Below are 26,273 nucleotides of genomic sequence, written 5' to 3'. Positions count from 1 at the left end.
ATCTCTGGGAGCTAAGGGTCACATCTCTGGCAGCTAAGGGCCACATCTCTGGGAGCTAAGGGCCACATCTCTGGGAGCTAAGGGCCACATCTCTGGGAGCTAAGGGCCACATCTCTGGGAGCTAAGGGCCACATCTCTGGGAGCTAAGGGCCACATCTCTGGGAGCTAAGGGCCACATCTCTGGCAGCTAAGGGCCACATCTCTGGGAACTAAGGGCCACATCTCTGGCAGCTAAGGGCCACATCTCTGGGAGCTAAGGGCCACATCTCTGGGAGCTAAGGGCCACATCTCTGGGAGCTAAGGGCCACATCTCTGGGAGCTAAGGGCCACATCTCTGGGAGCTAAGGGCCACATCTCTGGCAGCTAAGGGCCACATCTCTGGGAGCTAAGGGCCACATCTCTGGGAGCTAAGGGCCACATCTCTGGGAGCTAAGGGCCACATCTCTGGCAGCTAAGGGCCACATCTCTGGCAGCTAAGGGTCAGTAACATTGTTCGTCATTGTTATTACATTCCAAGTGTATAGTAGAAAAGACATAATATTAGCATGATAGATACCGTAAATCCTCTAATAGAGGAGGGACCTCCAATAAAGGAGGGGCCTCTCATAATGGCCGGGGGTGTTGATGCATTTTAGACAAACACAGGCCGGTCTCTAATTATAAGGTCGCAAAGAAAAGTATTTTTTTAAATGTTTCGTGCCGTGCGTGATATAGAATGAGATAAACTCTTGCCAATGCAAATCAAGTGCTGCCTCCCGCTACGCTGACTACCGTACATTAACGTTTCCCTCTGGTTAGCTTTAGCGCTAGCTAACGTTGTCATAATATCTAGATCTGTGGTGTCGGCTGGACGACGTCGACTTCGTTTTTGCAAACGTTAACGTTCGCCATCTATATGGCGTTGGCAGACGAGGCTGGCGTTGTCCAGTTGACACATTACAGACCATGATGCTATGATAACGTTAGTAGCTAAAGCTACTGCATGTCAACAACTCGATTCGACTGAGGAAGTCGAGAAGGTAGGTACCACACGCTAAACCGTCCCCGGACCCCGCAACCTAGTATAGACAGTTCCAACTTCAGTGTGTGAATTACGTTAATCCCACAATTACTCAACTGCACTCAATATTTAAATACCAATGCTAGTCTAAATAAATGTAGACAGACAATGTACGTATTAAATAAAAAAAAAAAATAATAATAATAATAATAATGCAATAAAAGTCTGAAAATGAAGGGATTATGTCCATGAGTGTCATCATTTTTTTTTTAAATTAAGGCCTGCCTCTTATATAAGCCTCTCTCTAATAAAGGCCTGGTGCTCTTTGCAGCTGAGGTCAATAGAAGACCCGTCCTATATTTGAGGATTTACAGTAGTAGTATTATAGTAGCATAGTACTGTGTGTGTGTGTGTGTGAGTGAGTAACGGCCTCACCAGGTTCTCGTAGATCAGCATGGCCAGCTGTGAGAGGGTGGAGTTGCAGACCTCGTGCTGCCCGTGCATCTGAAGGCCCCGCAGGACGCTGGTGTAGAACCACGACACCGCCTCCGGGAGCAGGTTGCCCACGACGACCTGGACGCACGCAGACAAACATGGAGGACCGTTCTGCATAGATCACAGCTGAGGAGGGACAGTTCTGCATAGATCACAGCTGAGGAGGACAGTTCTGCATAGATCACAGCTGAGGAGGACAGTTCTGCATAGATCACAGCTGAGGAGGACAGTTCTGCATAGATCACAGCTGAGGACAGTTCTGCATAGATCACAGCTGAGAGGACCGTTCTGCATAGATCACAGCTGAGGAGGACAGTTCTGCATAGATCACAGCTGAGGAGGACAGTTCTGCATAGATCACAGCTGAGGAGGACAGTTCTGCATAGATCACAGCTGAGGAGGACAGTTCTGCATAGATCACAGCTGAGGAGGACAGTTCTGCATAGATCACAGCTGAGGAGGACAGTTCTGCATAGATCACAGCTGAGGAGGACAGTTCTGCATAGATCACAGCTGAGGAGGACAGTTCTGCATAGATCACAGCTGAGGAGGACAGTTCTGCATAGATCACAGCTGAGGAGGACAGTTCTGCATAGATCACAGCTGAGGAGGACAGTTCTGCATAGATCACAGCGGAGGACCGTTCTGCATAGATCACAGCTGAGGAGGACAGTTCTGCATAGATCACAGCGGAGGACCGTTCTGCATAGATCACAGCTGAGGAGGGACCGTTCTGCATAGATCACAGCTGAGGAGGACCGTTCTGCATAGATCACAGCTGAGGAGGACCGTTCTGCATAGATCACAGCTGAGGGGGACAGTTCTGCATAGATCACAGCTGAGGAGGACCGTTCTGCATAGATCACAGCTGAGGAGGACAGTTCTGCATAGATCACAGCTGAGGAGGACAGTTCTGCATAGATCACAGCTGAGGGGGACAGTTCTGCATAGATCACAGCTGAGGAGGACAGTTCTGCATAGATCACAGCTGAGGGGGACAGTTCTGCATAGATCACAGCTGAGGAGGACAGTTCTGCATAGATCACAGCTGAGGAGGACAGTTCTGCATAGATCACAGCTGAGGAGGACAGTTCTGCATAGATCACAGCTGAGGAGGACAGTTCTGCATAGATCACAGCTGAGGGGGACAGTTCTGCATAGATCACAGCTGAGGGGGACAGTTCTGCATAGATCACAGCTGAGGAGGACAGTTCTGCATAGATCACAGCTGAGGAGGACAGTTCTGCATAGATCACAGCTGAGGAGGACCGTTCTGCATTTCCAGTCAGGGGAGGAAATTAGGCCATTTTACTTTAACTTCCACATTGTTGCGTTCTAAGCTCCTCCAATGAACACTCGTTTTCTAAAAAGGCTTTCAGAATCGGAAGGACTTCATATCTCCAAGCGCATCACTGGAGGGTGTTCTGGTGACGGCAGTAAGATTGTACTGGAGATGTGTTTGGATAGCAGCACGGGTGAAACGTGATGCAAGGCTCGCATCGCAAGTGTGCGTCACAGTCACGAAAGGGGCTAGCCGGCACGTAGCTTTAGTGCGATCCACCCGTCTTTGTCCATTACTGTGGTTAACTGGGAATCCGAAATGATCCCAAAACGGGAGACTTGAATGTTGTGGGAGCATCTTCTAGCTCTGGCTTGTCAGTTAGTATTGACTCGCCATACTAAAGGCTAATATGCTATGCTGAATTACAGCTCTCGTTCAGCGTGGGATGAACAAACAACATCCGGTTAGTTGTGCACGTTATATTAGGGCCGGGGGGATTTAAGTTCCGCAAAAAAAGGTTCCGTACCGTTGCAATCGCTCGGTGCACAGCGCGTACTGTACCGGAGGACCACATTGAGGCGGTACAGTACGTATTCGCGTACCGTTACACCCCTAGTGTATAACGTTAATTAATATGCAAGACTTTGTCTGTGATATGTGCGTTTTGTGCAATGACATGTCGAGAGGAGTATGGCTAATGAAAACAAGTATGGTTAAATGGAAATCGGCGTGGGTATAGGGCTGGGCGATATATCGAGTACACTCGATGTATCGCAGCTTGTTCTACGTGAGATGTAGTAAATTACTATATGTGAACATCGAGTATATGTTGTCACGTCGCGGCTGATATGAGACTTGCTTTAGTGCAGAGCGTTCCTCTCATTTCATTATAGACAGACCAGCGCGGACCTTAAATGACATGCAATTGTAATTTCATTACACAGACCAGCGCGGACCTTCAATGACATGCAATGGGCTAACGTTAGCTGCTAAGTTAAACCATAATAGGCTAAGCTAACTAGCGTTAGCTCTTAGCTGCTAGCGTTGGCTCAAAGCGGACTCCACGACACTAGTTCCATTAGTGAAAAAAGGGGGTGGGTTATATTGACGACGCTTGACAACAGAGGTTTAAAGATAACTTCATATTTATTGGTTATTCGTTTCTTGCATCCAGTTTCAATCTCCGTGTGTTCAACTTCCTGTGTTTACATTAGAGTGTGACATCATCGCCTACGGCCTCTCTCTCTCTCTCTCTCTCTCTCAATGATTTAAAGTGGCCAAACGTTACAGTATAAATACTAACTGGATAGTTGATGATATAAACATTTCATTTCATTATCTGAAATATTCTAAAATCATTAAGTCTGCTATAAGCCATTATCCCTTTGTAAGGCTTTGTGTGTGATTATTATTTTCTCACAGTAGTGTGTATATATATATATATATATATATGTGTGTGTGTGTGTGTTTGGCTAAAGTGGATAGAAAACACAGTACTGTGCAAAAGTCTTAGGCACCCAATAGTTTTTATATAAATTGTCTTAGATGTAAATATTTTTTTTTATTAGTGTGTCAGTAGACTACTCTTAGTACATTTTCATTTAATTATTTTTTAAAGCATCTTCATGGTGCTTATTATAATCATCATATTGGCGTGACTGTATGCATCAAAGGGTTAAATCAAGCATTTAGCTTTAGAGGAAATGTCAAAATATCGCGATATATATCGTGTATCGTGATATGGCCAAAAAAAATCGCGATATCATTTAGAGGCCATATCGCCCAGCCCTACGTGGGTATGATTTGAGCTTCACGCGTGTGCTCTTCACAATGCACAAAAAAAAAATCGATCGCGCACATAATTCCCATCACATAATAATTGTGTCCCCCCCCCCCCCACTTCTCAACGTTTCACCCGTGCTGCTATCCAAACACATTTCCAGTACAATCGTCCTGCCGTCACCAGAACACCCTCCAGTGATGCACTTGGGATATGAAGTCCTTCCGATTCTGAAAGCCTTGAAGGTTGAACTAGTTTCATGACACAAATGTCGGAACCTATTGAATAACAACAAAAGGAAATGCATCGTCAAACTTAATGAGCTGCCTGTTACAGTAGAGGTGGTTTAATGAGCTACCTGTTACAGCAGAGGTGGTTTAATGAGCTACCTGTTACAGCAGAGGTGGTTTAATGAGCTACCTGTTACAGCAGAGGTGGTTTAAAGAGCTACCTGTTACAGCAGAGGTGGTTTAATGAGCTACCTGTTACAGCAGAGGTGGTTTAATGAGCTACCTGTTACAGCAGAGGTGGTTTAATGAGCTACCTGTTACAGCAGAGGTGGTTTAATGAGCTGCCTGTTACAGCAGAGGTGGTTTAATGAGCTACCTGTTACAGCAGGTGGTTTAAAGAGCTACCTGTTACAGCAGAGGTGGTTTAATGAGCTACCTGTTACAGCAGGTGGTTTAAAGAGCTACCTGTTACAGCAGGTGGTTTAATGAGCTACCTGTTACAGCAGAGGTGGTTTAATGAGCTACCTGTTACAGCAGGTGGTTTAAAGAGCTACCTGTTACAGCAGGTGGTTTAATGAGCTACCTGTTACAGCAGAGGTGGTTTAATGAGCTACCTGTTACAGCAGAGGTGGTTTAATGAGCTACCTGTTACAGCAGGTGGTTTAAAGAGCTACCTGTTACAGCAGGTGGTTTAATGAGCTACCTGTTACAGCAGAGGTGGTTTAATGAGCTGCCTGTTACAGCAGGTGGTTTAAAGAGCTACCTGTTACAGCAGGTGGTTTAATGAGCTACCTGTTACAGCAGGTGGTTTAATGAGCTACCTGTTACAGCAGAGGTGGTTTAATGAGCTACCTGTTACAGCAGAGGTGGTTTAAAGAGCTACCTGTTACAGCAGAGGTGGTTTAATGAGCTACCTGTTACAGCAGATGTGGTTTAATGAGCTACCTGTTACAGCAGAGGTGGTTTAAAGAGCTACCTGTTACAGCAGAGGTGGTTTAATGAGCTACCTGTTACAGCAGAGGTGGTTTAAAGAGCTACCTGTTACAGCAGGTGGTTTAATGAGCTACCTGTTACAGCAGGTGGTTTAAAGAGCTACCTGTTACAGCAGGTGGTTTAATGAGCTACCTGTTACAGCAGGTGGTTTAAAGAGCTACCTGTTACAGCAGGTGGTTTAATGAGCTACCTGTTACAGCAGGTGGTTTAATGAGCTACCTGTTACAGTAGAGGTGGTTTAATGAGCTACCTGTTACAGCAGAGGTGGTTTAATGAGCTACCTGTTACAGCAGAGGTGGTTTAATGAGCTACCTGTTACAGCAGAGGTGGTTTAATGAGCTACCTGTTACAGCAGAGGTGGTTTAATGAGCTACCTGTTACAGCAGAGGTGGTTTAATGAGCTACCTGTTACAGCAGAGGTGGTTTAATGAGCTACCTGTTACAGCAGAGGTGGTTTAATGAGCTACCTGTTACAGCAGGTGGTTAAAAGAGCTACCTGTTACAGCAGGTGGTTAAAAGAGCTACCTGTTACAGCAGGTGGTTTAATGAGCTACCTGTTACAGCAGGTGGTTTAATGAGCTACCTGTTACAGCAGAGGTGGTTTAAAGAGCTACCTGTTACAGCAGGTGGTTTAAAGAGCTACCTGTTACAGCAGGTGGTTTAATGAGCTACCTGTTACAGCAGGTGGTTTAATGAGCTACCTGTTACAGTAGAGGTGGTTTAAAGAGCTACCTGTTACAGCAGGTGGTTTAAAGAGCTACCTGTTACAGCAGGTGGTTTAATGAGCTACCTGTTACAGCAGGTGGTTTAATGAGCTACCTGTTACAGCAGGTGGTTTAATGAGCTACCTGTTACAGCAGGTGGTTTAATGAGCTACCTGTTACAGCAGGTGGTTTAATGAGCTACCTGTTACAGCAGGTGGTTTAAAGAGCTACCTGTTACAGCAGGTGGTTTAAAGAGCTACCTGTTACAGCAGGTGGTTTAAAGAGCTACCTGTTACAGTAGGTGGTTTAAAGAGCTACCTGTTACAGTAGAGGTGGTTTAATGAGCTACCTGTTACAGCAGGTGGTTTAATGAGCTACCTGTTACAGTAGGTGGTTTAATGAGCTACCTGTTACAGCAGGTGGTTTAATGAGCTACCTGTTACAGCAGGTGGTTTAATGAGCTACCTGTTACAGCAGGTGGTTTAATGAGCTACCTGTTACAGTAGAGGTGGTTTAATGAGCTACCTGTTACAGCAGGTGGTTTAAAGAGCTACCTGTTACAGCAGGTGGTTTAATGAGCTACCTGTTACAGTAGAGGTGGTTTAATGAGCTACCTGTTACAGCAGGTGGTTTAAAGAGCTACCTGTTACAGCAGGTGGTTTAATGAGCTACCTGTCGCAGCAGAAGTGGTTAAAAGAGCTACCTGTCGCAGCAGAGGTGGTTAAAAGAGCTACCTGTCGCAGCAGAGTCCAGCAGACCATGGAGGCGGTGCGGTGACAGTTGTTGGTGTCCTTCCACGACAGGGAGGTGAAGGCGATGGTCAACAGGTTCATATAAATCTCCTGGAAGACACACAAGACACACAGACCTGGAAAAACAGCCCACACTTTGGTACGTTGTCATGTTGTGAACGGTGCTATAGATAACATTCAGCCACTAGATGTCGCACTAGAGCACCAGCGTGTCATGTATCCAGTCGGTGTGTTCCACATGGGGACATGGGGAGGGGATACATGCCTGCAATGTAAATAACAACATTCATTTTGGATCTGCTAACATCTTTTCAATTATAAATGAATAAATTATATTTCTGGGGAGGGAGAATCAATACTTTTATTCTGCACCTTTCTAAAACCTCTGGATGTATTATAATGTATTATTATTATCATAATTTCTTTTTCATCTATAGCACCTTTAATGTCCAAAAATCTGATCTATCCCTTTAACCTCTTGAGCCCTCTTTAAATGGAAGATTGCTCCACTGTCATATTCCCAGTGTCCGAAATATTGTGTCTATTACTAGGCTTGCTTAAATTGTGATGAAACAAAGGACAATATGAATTATGATTTTTCTTTGCATCTTTGACAGTGAATAACACCATGCTAAAAATGACCAGGCAGACATGAAAAACTGCCACTGAGCTCTCCTTCAGTACCTTCTTGCGATCATGTGTACAAAAAAAATCGAAGGAAATTAATAAAGGGAAGATGATTAAACAGAAGGTTTTGTAGATACAGTACTGAATTCTGCCATCCTGACCCATGAAATTTGAAATATTATTATAGAATATAGCATAGCAGGCCTATAAATGACCTCATTATAGCCATGTTGCACATCTATGGATCGGGCCAAATCTACTCATTCCAATGACAGTTCAATTTGGATTTAGTATCACCAGGCGTGCATGAAGAACCGAGAATGAAATCTACTGTATGTACAGTCAGCTTTTTATTCTTGCGACAGGTCCGCCATTTTGAAACGGATTTCAACACGGATGGTTGCTAAATGTTCACAGAAGGTAGACACACTAACTGCACCCCAATCTATGCCAATAACGTTCAGTTTTGTGGTATATAATCCCGAGAAATAAGAGAAATTAAAAACAATAATCAGGAAGTAATTTGCTTCTAGAAGGCTGGAGCACTCTAGGAGATGTAGTTCTTTGAAATGTCAACGCTCATTGAAAGCCCTGTATTTCCTTAATCATAATGACTACAGTAAAATGGCCGCTCGGATTTATTTCCGGTCAAAATTCGCTAGCTATTGAATACAATTCCTAAACTCATATTTAATTAATAACACTTTAACCTATTGGTAAACAAACGTATTGCTGAAAATATACACTATGACTGCTGTTGTGACATGGTTACGGTCTTTACACGCAACATTATGTCAAAACATGCTGTATAGTTGCTAAAGCATTTAATTTCTCATCAATATGCCACATCCAGTTCCTAGTTCTGCAACACTTTAACACTACACCATATTGTATCTATTTATTACCCTCTTAACACTTTGAGTGCCAACGACGATAATTGTCGTTATTTCATGCCTACCGTTGAGTGCCAACTGACGACAAATGTCGTTTTTCTATTTTTTTTTATATTATCGATTTCCATAAATTGTTCATCAATCTAGCCTCACGTTACCAGTGGGGATCCTTCTCAGCTCGAACAGGGAAAATACCGCCCCCTATCGTCTCTCCGGATGGTATTGCACCCATTTGGAATGGACTGAATGAAATTGATGGAAAAAAGAAAGTCCGGATTCCACATTTCACTTGTCACGCATGTAATACGAGCCGATTGCAGTCTTCCCCGACCAGCAGAACAGCGTGGATTATCTCTTTCCAGTACCCAGCGTTGGATCAATAAACGCGATCGATATTTGGAATGGCGATCAGGAATTGGAATAATCTTTTTGGAGAACATCTGATCGGAGGTAAGGAATCTATTTGACCAGTCTTGGGATAATCAGAGCTATTTTCACCTATCAGCGTGTGCCATATGTGTGTGTGTGCGTGTGTGTGTGTGAGTGTGTGTGTGTGAGTGTGTGTGTGTGTGTGCGTGTGTGCGCTGATCAGGAAATGGATAATCGATTTTCCAGCCCGCTTCTATAGCGTGCATAAGTACACATATTAGGGCTGGGCGATAAAACGATAACGATAACTATCGCGATAAATTATTTCCTCGAAATAAACATGAAACGTGGTCGCAAAGTTTCGATATATCGATTTTCCAAGCTTGGCTCCGTTCAGCCTCGGCTCAGCTCACTCACTAACAACAACCAGCGTTACGTGATGACGTGTTTACGCACAACAGCTAACAACCAATCAGTGAAGGAGATGGCCGAGAGCGAAGTATACCCGGAAGGAGGTAGGACTCACTCACTCAACAACAAGGCTTCCTAGGCTAATTAGCTTGCACGGCACTGTTTTATATATTTACGTGCCGAGTATGTGTGTGTTTTGAATTCTGAGGCCACGTTTATGGTAGTGTGGGATATACAGTGGACGTCGTTTCAATATATTGTGGCGGAAGAGAGTATTTTAGTGTCATATTTAGCACATTGTCATGGAATACATCGCTTAGAACCAACAGGCTGGCTAGGATAACTAGCTTGCACGGCACTGTTTTATATATTTACGTGCCGAGTATGTGTGTGTTTTGAATTCTGAGGCCACGTTTATGGTAGTGTGGGATATACAGTGGACGTCGTTTCAATATATTGTGGCGGAAGAGAGTATTTTAGTGTCATATTTAGCACATTGTCATGGAATACATCGCTTAGAACCAACAGGCTGGCTAGGATAACTAGCTTGCACGGCACTGTTTTATATATTTACGTGCCGAGTATGTGTGTGTTTTGAATTCTGAGGCCACGTTTATGGTAGTGTGGGATATACAGTGGACGTCGTTTCAATATATTGTGGCGGAAGAGAGTATTTTAGTGTCATATTTAGCACATTGTCATGGAATACATCGCTTAGAACCAACAGGCTGGCTAGGATAACTAGCTTGCACGGCACTGTTTTATATATTTACGTGCCGAGTATGTGTGTGTTTTGAATTCTGAGGCCACGTTTATGGTAGTGTGGGGTATACAGTGGACGTCGTTTCAATATATTGTGGCGGAAGAGAGTATTTTAGTGTCATATTTATTGTCATGAGATACTCCGCTTGTCGGCTAACGTGCGCAGACTGATGACGACATCAACTCGACTTGAGACATTCGCAGCAGCATAAGAAGTTAATTAAACTTGACGGACATTATATCAACGATAATTATCGATATCGAATTATATGAAAATAATTTTATAATTTTATCGCGATAGCGTTTTTGGTCATATCGCCCAGCCCTAACACATATACCAGGGCTATTCAACTGGCGGCCCGCGGGCCAGATCCGGCCCGCGGGATGATTCTGACCGGCCCGCCAAAGATTACATGATAATAAATTTTTTTTTCTTTTTCTTTTTTTTTTCTTTTTTTTTTTTTCATGTCAACGTTAACACGCACAATTGAGCCAAAAGTCACTCAATTAATGACAGATTTCATTGATAAATTGAGGGAAAACTTTGCAAGTCGATTTGATGAATTTGACATGTCCAGAGAATTGATGCATTTTGTGAGCAACCCATTTGCCAATGTAGCTGCTATTTCCACAAAAGGACAAGAGTTCCTTGCATCACTTCACATTGATGAAGGTCTCCTGCAACTTGAAATAATTGACATGCAAGCATCATCTGCTCTGAAGCAGGCACTTGAGAATGAATCCACCACAACATTTTGGATAAAGTGTATTCATGTCAAGACATTCCCCAAAATAAAAACGCTGGCAATATCTGTGCTAACAATGTTTGGCTCAACATACACCTGTGAATCCAGTTTCTCTCACATGAATGCCATTAAAACAAGCAACGTGCCTCCTTGACAAATGAGCATTTGCATCACTGTTTGCGGGTAGCCCTCACTTCCTATGAACCCTCTTTCTCTGCCATTGCCCAGTCAAAGAAGTGCAATCGCTCTCATTAGATGTGTGTATGTAGGCTAGGCCTGTCTGCCCCCCACCCCCCCCCCCCTGATGTCTGAGAGTTAAGAGTCGACAATAAGTGCTAATAAGATGCTGTGATTTGCTGTTGTTGCACAGACATGAAGCACTTTTTCATAAGCTCAGCTGCACTATAAATGTGTTTTTTTGTTCAAGTGTTGATGTTAGAATGTTCAGATGCACATCATGCACTTGTTTGTTTTTTATTTTATTTTTATATTGAAATGTTGAAGAGGAGATGTTGCAGTTGTTGCACAGTCATAAATGAAGCACTTTCTGCAGGAGATGTTGCAGATGTGGCACATAAATGAAGCACTTTTTTTGAAAAGTATACTACTTTTGCAATGTAGTTAAATAAAAGTTGTGAAAATGTGGTTGCGTGTTGTGTCAAGTGTACATATATTCATAGCACAGGGAGGCGCCGTGGCAGTCCGGCCCCTGGCCCCTTGGGTTTCTGACAATGTGGCCCCCTGAACAATTTAGTTGAATAGCCCTGACATATACTATCGATAATCTAGCGTTTATTTGAAAACGATTCATAAATAGGCCGGAAAATGACAACGTGTTTTGTGTATTACAGTAAAGGGCGATTCATGTGGAATCTTTCTTTTTTTCTGAAAGGTTCAAAAATACGAGTGTTTTTTCAAAATGGTATAAAACGGAAATGAACCGATTAAAAAAACAATCCGTTTCGACAATGTTGACCGCAAACAAGTCATTGATAAGTGACGGTCGTATTAGACACATAGCCATCATTTAAGATATAGTTCATGCGTTCACAAATGTGATCGCTCTGTCATTGAATAGAGCGTTGGCACTCAGCGGGGAATCTAGGACGCCCCCTGCTGGCACTGAAAGTGTTAACATGCACCCGTGACTGAGCTCAGAGTTCTGGACCCGTGACTGACCTCAAGAGTTCTGGACCCGTGACTGACCTCAAGAGTTCTGGACCCGTGACTGACCTCAAGAGTTCTGGACCCGTGACTGACCTCAAGAGTTCTGGACCCGTGACTGAGCTCAGAGTTCTGGAGCTGTGACTGAGCTCAGAGTTCTGGACCCGTGACTGACCTCAAGAGTTCTGGACCCGTGACTGACCTCAAGAGTTCTGGACCCGTGACTGAGCTCAGAGTTCTGGACCCGTGACTGAGCTCAGAGTTCTGGACCCGTGACTGAGCTCAGAGTTCTGGACCCGTGACTGAGCTCAGAGTTCTGGACCCGTGACTGAGCGCTCTGGACCCATGACTGACCTCGTGTTTCAGCAGACACTTCCCCAGCTCCGTCAGCTCGCCGGTGGCCTGGGCGCTGTACGCTTGTATGCCGTGACAAAGAGATGACCGTGACAAGAAGTTGCTCTTGACTTGAGTCGTCTGGGCCGAGTCGGTCATCATCGCCTCCATGTCGTCAGCTCCTGAGACAACAAGGCCATCGGTTAGACACGGGGTCGCCGCCGTACACGAGTTACCTGTTGAACACTGCAGATTGATTAACTGAAGTTCATTTCAAATATCGCTGCTGTCGGGACAAAACCTCATAACTCCATTTAAAAAAAAAAAAATTTATTATATAAATCAACTCCGTAGATCATCCTCCATATGTGTGTGTGGGTTTTACAAAGTTTAAACAATGGGAAAGCATTAAACCGATCATCAGTCTAAACCTCCTAACTCTATTCACCCTCAAATCTGTGAAACACGTCCAATCTTTCGCCGTCGACTAAAGACGCACTTCTTCAACCATTATCTGAATTAAAAAAAAAAAAAATCTAACCCTAACTAACCATACTGTCATGCACTTGTCCTAATAAACTAACCTACACTGTAGCACTCAACACTTTGACTAACATTGTTACTCAGCTGATAGAGTTGTGCCCTTCCTGATGGCTTGTCGTACAGAACTTGTAAGTCGCTTTGGATAAAAGCGTTCAGCTAAATGACTAAATGTAAATGTAAATGTAAATCTGTGTTAGTTTTTTTCATCTGCTGAAAAGTTGGGTTTTTGGAGTTATGAGGTTTTGTCCCGACAGCAGCGATATGCAACATAACAAAACAAACATCAAGTACAGATATAGCCTTAAGCCATTCAAATAATACATGTATATAAAAAATTACAAAACAAAAAAAGTCAAACTAATTATTTTCTTTTTTTTTGTCATTTACATATTTGAAAAGGAGTGGGAATAAGCATACGCTTATTTAATCCCACCCCTATTTACTCATCAGAACATACTATATTTACTACGGCTGTCAGTTTATCGCGTTAATTAGATTAATTAATTACACAGCAAATTATCGCGTTATGAAAATTAACTCAAAATTAATTACCAAAAAATTAAATTTTATTTTTGATCTCATTCATTCCATAAGATTGTAGAATACACATTTACAGACTTTTTTTTAATATGGTCCATTTGCATGTTCTTGGTATCTGATTCTAGGGACATCTATGGATCTCAGGGAATGTATTCCCAGTGTCAGAAATACTGTGTCCGTTACGAGGCTTGAGGAAATTGTAATGAACCAAATGAGAATATCAATAAAAATCTTTTTATCTTTGACTGTGAATAACACCATGCTCAAATTGACCAGACCTAAAAAAAATCTAAGCAAATTAATAGATGGAAGATGATTAAACAGAAGGTTTTGTAGATACAGTACTGAATTCTGCCATCCGGACACATGCCATTTGAAATATGATTATAGAATATAGAATATCAGGCATAAAATGGTTATGCGATTAAAAGGTGATTAATTAGATTAATTAATTACAAATCCTGTAATTAATTAGATACATTTTTTTAATCGCCTGACAGCACTAATATTTACTCATTCATACATTACTAGACTTATATTGAAAAAAATTTACTTAGTTAACAATACATTTTTATCTATCTCCAGGGCAAGCCAATTTGTGGCAGTGAATTTATTTTCTGAATTTGAGATACTTTCACAGGCCAGGAAATGGTAAAAGGTGTATTTATACAGCAGCTTTTATCCAAAGACCTTTACAACTTGTTCCTCGCATTTTTACCCGTTCACTCATATATTCACACACCGACGGTGGAGGCAAACATGCAAGGTGCAGAGTCTTGCTCAAAGACACTTCAACACGACGCCCGGGAGGAGTGGGAATCGAACCGGGAACCTCCGGATTGCCAGACGACTGCTCTACCTCTACTGTCGAACCCCGGACTGGAAAATATACGATTTATTTTCTATATTGCCGCTTTCCAACCCTGCGCAGGAAGGAACCGTTTCCCCTCGTCCCTTACCCTCATAGATATATCTATAGAACACTAGATAGCTTAAGGCGGAGTCACCAGCGTCACTGAACCGCCGCCATCTTGCGTAGGTCAGCCTTGAGTGAGAGTGAGTGAGCTGCACAGACAAAAATACTCATAACTCGCTGAAATATTGACGGATTTACAAACGGGTTGGTTTGCTATAAACATCAAAGATGTAGGTATGATACTACATACTTATAAAAAAATGTTTTTTTTTTTACAAACCGCTTGAATCATAGCCACGTTAATAATGCTTGTAATAAACCAAACCGTTTGTAAATCCGTCAATATTTCAGCGAGTTATGAGTATTTTTGTCTGTGCAGCTCACTCACTCTCACTCAAGGCTGACCTACGCAAGATGGCGGCGGTTCAGTGACGTCGCTCTCCATTGGCCGGCAGCGCGGGCAAGCTATCTAGTGTTCTATAGATATCTATGTTTACCCCAACCCTGCGCAGGAAGGTCTCGACTCTTACCGTCCGTTTCTTTCTCCGTTTCTTCCTTGGTCCCTGCTGCTGCCTCAGCCACTTTTCTGGAAATACAGCTCGCAGCTGAGGAGGGAACACATGGAGCATTAGCACCTAATAACTCACCTGCTCTGGGAGCAGCACCTAATAACTCACCTGCTCTGGGAGCATTAGCACCTAATAACTCACCTGCTCTGGGAGCATTAGCACCTAATAACTCACCTGCTCTGGGAGCAGCACCTAATAACTCACCTGCTCTGGGAGCATTAGCACCTAATAACTCACCTGCTCTGGGAGCATTAGCACCTAATAACTCACCTGCTCTGGGAGCAGCACCTAATAACTCACCTGCTCTGGGAGCATTAGCACCTAATAACTCACCTGCTCTGGGAGCATTAGCACCTAATAACTCACCTGCTCTGGGAGCAGCACCTAATAACTCACCTGCTCTGGGAGCAGCACCTAATAACTCACCTGCTCTGGGAGCAGCACCTAATAACTCACCTGCTCTGGGAGCATTAGCACCTAATAACACACCTGCTCTGGGAGCATTAGCACCTAATAACTCACCTGCTCTGGGAGCATTAGCACCTAATAACTCACCTGCTCTGGGAGCATTAGCACCTAATAACTCACCTGCTCTGGGAGCATTAGCACCTAATAACTCACCTGCTCTGGGAGCATTAGCACCTAATAACTCACCTGCTCTGGGAGCATTAGCACCTAATAACTCACCTGCTCTGGGAGCATTAGCACCTAATAACTCACCTGCTCTGGGAGCATTAGCACCTAATAACTCACCTGCTCTGGGAGCAGCACCTAATAACTCACCTGCTCTGGGAGCAGCACCTAATAACACACCTGCTCTGGGAGCATTAGCACCTAATAACTCACCTGCTCTGGGAGCATTAGCACCTAATAACTCACCTGCTCTGGGAGCATTAGCACCTAATAACTCACCTGCTCTGGGAGCAGCACCTAATAACACACCTGCTCTGGGAGCATTAGCACCTAATAACTCACCTGCTCTGGGAGCATTAGCACCTAATAACTCACCTGCTCTGGGAGCATTAGCACCTAATAACTCACCTGCTCTGGGAGCATTAGCACCTAATAACTCACCTGCTCTGGGAGCATTAGCACCTAATAACTCACCTGCTCTGGGAGCATTAGCACCTAATAACTCACCTGCTCTGGGAGCATTAGCACCTAATAACTCACCTGCTCTGGGAGCATTAGCACCTAATAACACACCTGCTCTGGGAGCATTAGCACCTAATAACTCACCTGCTCTGGGAGCATTAGCACCTAATAACTCACCTGCTCTGGGAGCATTAGCACCTAATAACACACCTGCTCTGGGAGCATTAGCACCTAATAACTCACCTGCTCTGGGAGCAGCACCTAATAACTCACCTGCTCTGGGAGCAGCACCTAATAACTCACCTGCTCTGGGAGCAGCACCTAATAACACACCTGCTCTGGGAGCATTAGCACCTAATAACTCACCTGCTCTGGGAGCATTAGCACCTAATAACTCACCTGCTCTGGGAGCATTAGCACCTAATAACACACCTGCTCTGGGAGCATTAGCACCTAATAACACACCTGCTCTGGGAGCATTAGCACCTAATAACTCACCTGCTCTGGGAGCAGCACCTAATAACACACCTGCTCTGGGAGCATTAGCACCTAATAACTCACCTGCTCTGGGAGCAGCACCTAATAACTCACCTGCTCTGGGAGCATTAGCACCTAATAACTCACCTGCTCTGGGAGCAGCACCTAATAACTCACCTGCTCTGGGAGCATTAGCACCTAATAACTCACCTGCTCTGGGAGCATTAGCACCTAATAACTCACCTGCTCTGGGAGCATTAGCACCTAATAACTCACCTGCTCTGGGAGCATTAGCACCTAATAACACACCTGCTCTGGGAGCATTAGCACCTAATAACACACCTGCTCTGGGAGCATTAGCACCTAATAACACACCTGCTCTGGGAGCAGCACCTAATAACTCACCTGCTCTGGGAGCATTAGCACCTAATAACTCACCTGCTCTGGGAGCAGCACCTAATAACTCACCTGCTCTGGGAGCATTAGCACCTAATAACTCACCTGCTCTGGGAGCATTAGCACCTAATAACACACCTGCTCTGGGAGCATTAGCACCTAATAACTCACCTGCTCTGGGAGCAGCACCTAATAACTCACCTGCTCTGGGAGCATTAGCACCTAATAACTCACCTGCTCTGGGAGCATTAGCACCTAATAACTCACCTGCTCTGGGAGCATTAGCACCTAATAACTCACCTGCTCTGGGAGCAGCACCTAATAACACACCTGCTCTGGGAGCATTAGCACCTAATAACTCACCTGCTCTGGGAGCATTAGCACCTAATAACTCACCTGCTCTGGGAGCATTAGCACCTAATAACTCACCTGCTCTGGGAGCATTAGCACCTAATAACTCACCTGCTCTGGGAGCATTAGCACCTAATAACACACCTGCTCTGGGAGCATTAGCACCTAATAACTCACCTGCTCTGGGAGCAGCACCTAATAACTCACCTGCTCTGGGAGCATTAGCACCTAATAACTCACCTGCTCTGGGAGCATTAGCACCTAATAACTCACCTGCTCTGGGAGCATTAGCACCTAATAACTCACCTGCTCTGGGAGCAGCACCTAATAACTCACCTGCTCTGGGAGCATTAGCACCTAATAACTCACCTGCTCTGGGAGCATTAGCACCTAATAACTCACCTGCTCTGGGAGCATTAGCACCTAATAACTCACCTGCTCTGGGAGCAGCACCTAATAACTCACCTGCTCTGGGAGCATTAGCACCTAATAACTCACCTGCTCTGGGAGCAGCACCTAATAACTCACCTGCTCTGGGAGCATTAGCACCTAATAACACACCTGCTCTGGGAGCAGCACCTAATAACTCACCTGCTCTGGGAGCATTAGCACCTAATAACTCACCTGCTCTGAGAGCATTAGCACCTAATAACTCACCTGCTCTGGGAGCAGCACCTAATAAACCAAAATTAAGAGGCTAGATCTATGATGAACTTTGTGCTCAAAACACATAATCGACTAGACACTAGACACTAGAGCAGACATTTGAGCCATCAAAGAGATTAAGCAAAAGTGGTTACCTGTGTTGAACTATAGTTTATTTTTTAGAAAAAGAAAAAATTAATAGACTGGATTACTATTACGACTACTACCACTGCCAATACTACTGATACACATCCCTATTGGCTAACTTTATATTTAAAAAAATATATATATATTAATCAAAATATTATATAAATAATCAAATTGACGGAAATCCATCTCAAGACGGAACACTTTAATGCCTGCAGAGCAGATAGAGAGAGAGACAGAGACAGACAGAGAGAGACAGAGAGAGAGAGAGAGCGAGAAGAGAGAGAAAGGAGAGAGAGGGATAGGGAGAAAGAGAGAGGGAGAGGGAGGGAGAGGGAGGGAGAGAGGGAGAGGGAGGGATAGAGAGGGAGAGAGAGACAGACAGAGAGACAGAGAGAGAGAGACATAATAATAATAATAATAATTATAAAATAATAATTTAGGACCTGCTCCGAGGTCATCAATTGGCACACATGCGATGCATGCATGCGATTCGTCTCTGCGATTAACCCATCCCGTCGCCCTTCCCCCCCAAGGGCAGCCGGGAGCAGACAGGCGTCAACGTGAGCCGCGCCAGGGGACCAATCCAAGTGCTCCTGTCCGTCTTCGTCAAGGACGCCACAGCGTTAGCGATCTTGTTGTTGTGCATGTTTTTCCATTGGGTTTATCTTATCGGGGGGGAAACCCTTGCGAGCACAGAGGGGGAGAACATGCAAACTCCACACAGAAAGGCCCGGGAGATACCCCACCTGGGTACCTGGCATCATGGAAACCTGGTCCCCAAGCGGGAATCGAACCCTGGACCTTCTTGCTGTGAGGCGACAGTGTTAACCACTACACCACCGTGCCGCATGAGACGGAGAGAGAGACAGACAGACTTACTGAGTAGATCCAGCATCTCCCTGGTCCCCAGCCTCACCAGCTGTTCCTCCAACATCTCCTGAGTGACCTGGCTCTCTTCAAACATCACCATCTCCTCCTCCCCTTCCTCACCACTACACACACACACACACACACACACACACACACACACACACACACACACACACACACACACACACACACACACACACACACACACACACACACACACACACACACACACACACACACACACACACACACACACACACACACACACACACACACACACACACACACACACACACACACACACACACACACACACACACAAATTACTCGTGACTCAGACTTCAGAACGCACAGCGGTGGATGGCCACGGAGGATTTTCGCGACACAGTTTACTAAAAACCTAGGGCTGACCTTCGAATTTTTTTTGGAATTCAAAGCTTCGGGGTCGATATTCGATTTTAATTCGAAGCTTCGAGATTAAAAAAAACGAATACATTTTTTTAAATTTTTTTTTATGTTGTGGGAATTGTACAGCACTTTGTTCAACTTTGCCAGTGCTGTAAAGTTTAAACCTTTTAAAATCTTAGACAAACAAAACACTTTGCTTTCATGAAATATTGTAAGCCGTCATTTGAGGCTTTATATAAAAGCAGCACAATGAACACAAATCTGTCAGTGCAGAGTCCGACCTCGTCTTAAATAACAAACAGCATTGCTTGTTGTAGTTAACAAAGAGAGGCAGAGTTGATTTTGCAAAAAAAAAAATTAAAAAAATCATATATATATATTTTAGTAATCGAATTTTATTTTCATATTCGTATCCCATGCCCATCGAACGAAGCTTCGAAGTATTTAAGACAGCCCTACTAAAACCTCTCTCATTTCTGAACAGATTGTTATAGAATTTGGACCTGTACTACATAAGACTTCAGGCTATGGAACCGCAGTGTTTTCCAGCTCATAGCTCTATGCTGGAATAATGGAATCTGGAATCTGGCAACCACTAAAGAGAAATGTGAGTACACAAGTTCAAAGTTCAACTCAAGTTCAAACCTCTGTTATCCTTTTTTTTGCATTAGTAACTTCAGAATGTTATCTTTCAAAAGTAAAGAGACCAGGCTCATGCACGCGCTATAAAGTATAAAGCAAAGCGTTGCAAAAAGAGTATGCAGTCCTCAAGTTCAAGTAAAGAAAATTGCCACTTTTCTGCCTGCCTGTTAAGAGATCGTAAGTTAATATCAAACCGTGTTTAGAACATTTTAGAATTAGTTAAATACATGCTTTCAATTTTTTTAAGTAGCGAGTGACTTTTATTTTAAAAGAAATTGCCACATATGCAGCTCGCCCGCTTAAAGTCGACACAAATGTGTTTTAATATGTCTAGGCCTCTACATTTATTTTTAATTTTTTTTGTATTGATCTTTTTCCCCTTCCTTTTTCCTCCGATTTTCTCCCATCCCAATGTTAGTCGTTATGCCAATTCCCAATCCCCTTCCTGGTCGCTGCGCACTTACCCCCCACAGTCAGATCATCTGGGAGAGTGGAGGCTACCACGTGCTTCCTCCGACACACGTCTAGCCAATCAACCGCTTCTTTTCACCTGGCAGCGCGGACTCTCACTGAGAGGGTGTAACGTGTGGAAGGATCACACTACCCCCCTTAGATCCTATCCTCGCTTAGCAGGCGCCCCGACCGAACTGTAGGAGTCGCTGTTTACAACGACCCGGACCCACCCCGCCAGCTTCTCCCACCCTCTAATACTGCCAATTGTATTCGTGTGAACGGCCAGCCAAGCTGGTGACAACCCCGGAGCTGTGAGCTGGATTCGAACAGGCGAATCCAGCGTCTCCGGGGTTGGTGACGAACACAATCTCCGCTACGCCACCTGACCGCCCTAGGCCTCTACATTTCTATGTTTCATATGCCATGCAATATGTCGCTGCTGCGGAAATAAACCTTTTGATTGGGGAAACAAATACATTTGTTATTGTTTGGTAAATTGGGTATTCTTTGTTACAATTAATCAATGAATTGATCGTTAACATTATCAATGATCGAGTAAGGAACGTGCTTACAATTTGCAACCCTAGTTGACAATGATGCATCCGTTTCTAAGCTCGGGCAAGCGCTACCGGAGTCTCATGGCCGGTACAGAGAGACTCAGAAGGAGCTTCTATCCCCAGGGCCATCAGGATGCTCAACGACTATGTTAACATCAACCCATCCATCTACACTCATTGCACACACATCCACATGCACACACTCACTTTAAACACTCACCTTAACACTCACTTTAGACACTTTAATAAATAGATAAATATGATTTAGTGTTAAAGAGATTTGCACTACATCCATACCTCATTTTGCATCTTGCCTTTTTTTTATAACGGTTGTGTACCTCATTGTCTGCATTTTTTTATAACGGTTGTGTACCTCATTGTCTGCATTTTTACTTCATTGTACTTAGGTTGTATATTGTATAGTGTTAGGACTTATATATCCTCATCTTACTTTTTTTACTGTATGAAGCACATTTTCAGGGGGCTCATACAGAACCAAGCATTTCACTGTAATGTATATGTACTTTATACGTGACAAACAAAAGTAAACTTGAACTTGAAGCTGGCCCCAAGCTTTCATTGCAAAAAACAAATATATATTTATATAAGGTGACTTACTTTATGGCGCTCCTCTGGTTGATGATCTGCCACTTGACGCTGAGTCTCTGAAGAAACAGAAGGAACACAGAGGTTTTTAGTGACTCACGGTTCAGATAAATGTAGTGGAGTAAAAGTATAAAGTTCCCAAAAAAAAAATAAGTACAAGTAGCTAGACAATGTACTTGAGTAAAAATACTTAGTTACTTTCCACCACTGGGGACAGACAGGTATTCATGAATACAAGGTTAAAAGAACACGCCAACATTTTGGAAAATTAGCGTACCGTCTTCTCCAGAGAGAGAGACGAGAAGATAGATACCAGTTTCCTCTCTCTGTGCGTTCAGTAGAAAGCTATCTGGCTGCACGTTAGCCTAGCTTAGCACAATGAATGGAAGCGGACAGTGACGGGTAGCCTTCGGGAGAGGTGTCACTGTCCGCTAATTTCCCAAAATGTTGGCGTGTTCCTTTAACTCATTCAGCGCCAGCCATTAGACGGGCCCGTTGTAGCTAGGCCAATGCTTTAAAAGATAGGAGTGTGTCACCTTGTCTGCAAGGCTATATTATATTCTATATTATAGCTATGGATACAATACTATGGCCCATTTGACATCGACTATCTATCGTTCAATATGTGAAAAAGAATTCATTTTTTCATCCATACGTTCCTGTGTTATACCGTGGTGAATATAAGTATGGTTTTACAGTGGTCTGGGGTAATTCCCGAAAGGCTGAAGAATAGCCTTATACGTGTATTATACTATAACCGTTGCCGTTTCTCACCTGGACACGCTACTATTCTTTTTTTTATCCACTTTTTCTCCCATTTTCTATTTTTCTCCCATCCCAATTTCATATTTCCAATTCTCCCCTCCCCGGTCTCGAACGTTGTTAGACCATGCCTCCCACTGGTCGGCTGCAATGTGGACGAAGCCTTGCATCACGTGTACCCTCCGGTACACGAGGAGGCAGCTGTCGCATCTTTTCACCTGAACAGCACGATCTCTCAGTGGCGAGGAGTAACGCGTGGGAGGCTCACGCTGCCCCCGATACTTCCTGATTCTGCTGTACAGGCAAACCAACCGACCTGTAGGAGTCGCTGTCCACAACGTCCAATCCCCACCCACCGGCTTTCCCACCCTCTAACACTGCCCAATTGTGTTAGTACGACGGCCGGCCAAGCCGGTAGCAACGCAGAGAGCTGGGCTCGATACCAGCATATCCTGCGTTAGTGGCGAGCGCCTTGCCCACTGCGCCACTCAGCCGCCCTGACACACTACTATTCTCAAATCAAATCTATCTAATAGGTATTATGTTTCGGACAATTAGGAACCGGTTGCCAATCGATTCCGATTCTCGATTCCCATCATACTACACTACACGTATGAACTCGACATAGCATTAACGTTACTCCGTTTCCATGAAGTGTTTAATTAGCAGCAATCTGTTCTGTTGTTGAAAATGTAACGTTAAGGTAGGTATCCGACGCACTTCCGGCGAGGACAGGAAGCAGTCATGAAATCATTGTAGTCATTTTGTAGTCTTATTAACTAAAAGATTTTAACAAAATAAAAAGCAGCAGCACTATTGCATAACTGAGTCATGTTTGCTATGTATTTCTTTCTTTAGGGGAGTAGGACATTTGTTTCACAGTTTTAGCATGATGTTTTATAGATGGCCAGGTTAAACACAGGTTTTTGTTTTTAAGAGGGGGGGGGGTTTGATTTGATTGAAGTTTATTTCAAATATGCAACACAACAAGCAAACATCAAGTACAGATATAGCCTTAAGCCGTTCAAATAATAAATTGTAATTTTTTTTTTTAAATATATTTAAATAATAATCTAAAAGAACCGATAAGAGTATCGATAAAGTACTGAACCGTTGGGGCGGCTACGTGGCGTAGTGGGCAAGGCACTCGCCACGAAATGCTGGAGACGCTGGGCTCGTCAGTTCGAGCCCAGCGCTCCACATTTGCTTTCAGTTTAGCTGGTCGTCCGTACTAATACACATTGGCCGTATTAGGGGGTGGGAAACTGATGGGTGGGGATCGGGCGTTGTGGACAGCGACTCCTACAGGTCGGTTGGTGCGCCTGCGCAGTAGAATCAGGAAGTGTCGGGGGCAGCGTGAGCCTCGCACGCGTTACTCCTCGCCACTGAGAGATCGAGCTGCGCAGGTGAAAAGATGCGACTGCTGTTACCTCAAGTACCGGAGGGGACTTGTGCTATGTATGACTTAGTCCACATTGCAGCCGGCTTGTGGGAGGCAAGAAACAGCGTCCGTGACAGGGGAGGGTTGAATTGGATGATACGAAATTGGGATGGGAGAAAATATAGAAAATGGGAGAAAAAGTGTATATATAAAAAAAAGTACTGAACCGTTAAGCAGTATCGATAAGAGTAGTAGTATCGATAAAATCCTAACGATACCCATCCCTAGGCACCAGTATCGATTCACAGGAGAAAATAAATGAGATTCGGGCCACTTTCGTCTGCAGTGTGAACGCAGCCTGCAATAAAAACATTTCTATTTCAAAAAGCCTTTGATTGATAGCTATTTCTTGTGATACATTTTTTTCTTGTGTTGTTTTACTTTTCTGTTTATACTAGGTTTTTAACTGTTTATTTAACAAATATACTATGTTTTAACCGTGTAGCACTCAACGAAAAGTGCACCAGGGTTAGGGTTCCCACAGACATTGCAAAATGAAAATCAAGGACTTTCAAGTACTTTTCTAAGCACTATTTTCCATTTTAAATGGGCATTTAAAAGGATACAATTCACTTTTAAATGCTGTTTTTTATAGAAAAAAAAGTCTGATACAATAGTTATGGCTTAAAACGAATTTCCAACAATTAGTTACACTTTAGATAAAAAAATAAGTATTTCTTGATTCAGAACTATTTTATCATGGATGAACAAAACTTTCAATGCGAACGGTTGATTTGAATTTCAAGGACTTTGCACCTTGTTAATTTTTTTTGCTGTTTTCAAGGAATTCCAGGCCTTGAAAATCAAGCACTTGAGGGACCTTGTGCAAACCCTGCTAGTCAACGAAAAGTGCACTACAAATACAATTTATTATTATATTATTATTATTATTACAGTATGTGGTGAAAATAAACGCTGCTTGGGAACATCATGAATGGTGCAGAGCAGAGCTCCTTTTAATGAGCCTCATTTCCATCAAGAACAATAGAGAAGGGGCGACCGGGTAGCGCAGCGGACTAAGCGTCTGTCTACCACCGCAGAAACACTGGTCGTTGTAAACAGCGACTCCTACAGGTCGGTCAGGGCGCCTGCACACAGCGAGGGAGGGAACTGGTGAAGGTAGTGTGATCCTCCCACGCGTTACACTTCACCCAGTGAGAGTCCTCGCTGTGCAGGTGAAAAGAGGCTGCTGGCTGTCTCCTATGTATCGGAGGAAGCATGTGATAGACTTCAGGGCTCCCTAGACCGGCAAGTAGGGGGCAAATGCGCGCAACGACCAGGAAGGGGAGGGGGGAATTGGCATAATGACTAACTTGGGATGGGAGGAAAAAACAGAAAAAATAGAAGAAAAAGTAGATAAAAAAAAATGAACAATAGAGAAGGATTAGGCTTCTGACCTGCAGCATGTAGGCGAACAGAGGGCCCAGCAGGGGGCAGCACTGACCTGCAGCATGTAGGCGAACAGAGGGCCCAGCAGGGGGCAGACTAGCTGGTCATAGTACTCCTTAGGACAGAAAATCACCAGCTGCTTCAGAAACACCCGTGCACAGGTTAAGGAGAACACACACACACACACACAGTCTTTGTCCATTTTAGACAAAGACAGAAAAGTCTATAATAATAATAATAATAATAATAATAATATATTCGATTTGGAAGCCAGGAAGCCGCTAGTCTAGTGCAGTGGTTCCCAAAGTCGGGGTCGCGACCCAAAGGTGGGCCGCGAGCAGCCACGGGTGGGCCGCGAGATGATTTAAAAAAAAATAAAAAAAAAAAAAAAAAAAAAAAAAAAAAAATTATTTTTATTTTTTATTTTTTATTTTTTTATTATTATTTTTGTCAGGCCACTGAACTTAGAAGCAGACCAGGACAGTGTTTCTAGTTGTATTCTAAAATTCTATTCTATTGTATTCTAAAATGTGACTATATGGTTTTATATTAACTTAATAAATAAACAAAAACGAAAAATCTACTTATTTCAATGAACATTTCAAACTAAATAACAGATTATGCACATAAAACGCTGAAAACAACCGAAGCAACAATAGTATTTTAATGAGGCTATTATTATTATCATTATTATTTTGCAACAAGTTAGCCCTCTCATAAATAGCACATATAAATGAATAACTAACTTGAACTAACTTAATAGGATTGAAGTGATATTTGGCTTAAAAAATCGGTCGCATGGCAAAAAAAAAAAAAAAAAAAAGCCCGACGATGTGCATTGGGCCGCGGCTCTCTGATGCCTTATTTTCTGGGCCCTGGTCTGAAAAGTTTGGGAACCCCTGGTCTAGTGTGCCATTGGTCA

At 43.6% G+C, this 26,273-nt stretch overlaps 1 protein-coding gene across 1 annotated transcript in view; it reads right to left on the bottom strand.

Moving 5' to 3' along the window:
• The window catches only part of LOC311248073 (exportin-5-like), a gene marked incomplete at its 5' end in the record, with an annotated part of 32,660 nt that extends 7,107 nt beyond the window's left edge, over positions 1 to 25,553 (bottom strand). Inside the window, 7 exons of the mRNA XM_084339029.1 lie at positions 1,436 to 1,573; positions 7,219 to 7,326; positions 12,563 to 12,723; positions 15,071 to 15,145; positions 19,103 to 19,215; positions 21,772 to 21,818; positions 25,407 to 25,553. Of these exons, the coding sequence (XP_084195155.1) occupies positions 1,436 to 1,573; positions 7,219 to 7,326; positions 12,563 to 12,723; positions 15,071 to 15,145; positions 19,103 to 19,215; positions 21,772 to 21,818; positions 25,407 to 25,553 (789 nt within the window). The remainder of the gene's footprint in view (positions 1 to 1,435; positions 1,574 to 7,218; positions 7,327 to 12,562; positions 12,724 to 15,070; positions 15,146 to 19,102; positions 19,216 to 21,771; positions 21,819 to 25,406) is intronic.
• Between the last annotated feature and the right edge of the window lie 720 nt (positions 25,554 to 26,273).

This window comes from Notolepis coatsorum, assembly GCF_963971535.1.
Source record: "Notolepis coatsorum genome assembly, contig: SCAFFOLD_416, whole genome shotgun sequence".
Classification (NCBI taxonomy): domain Eukaryota; kingdom Metazoa; phylum Chordata; class Actinopteri; order Aulopiformes; family Paralepididae; genus Notolepis; species Notolepis coatsorum.
The sequence above is the reverse complement of the archived record's forward strand: the minus strand, read 5'-3'. Positions and strand labels throughout refer to the sequence as shown.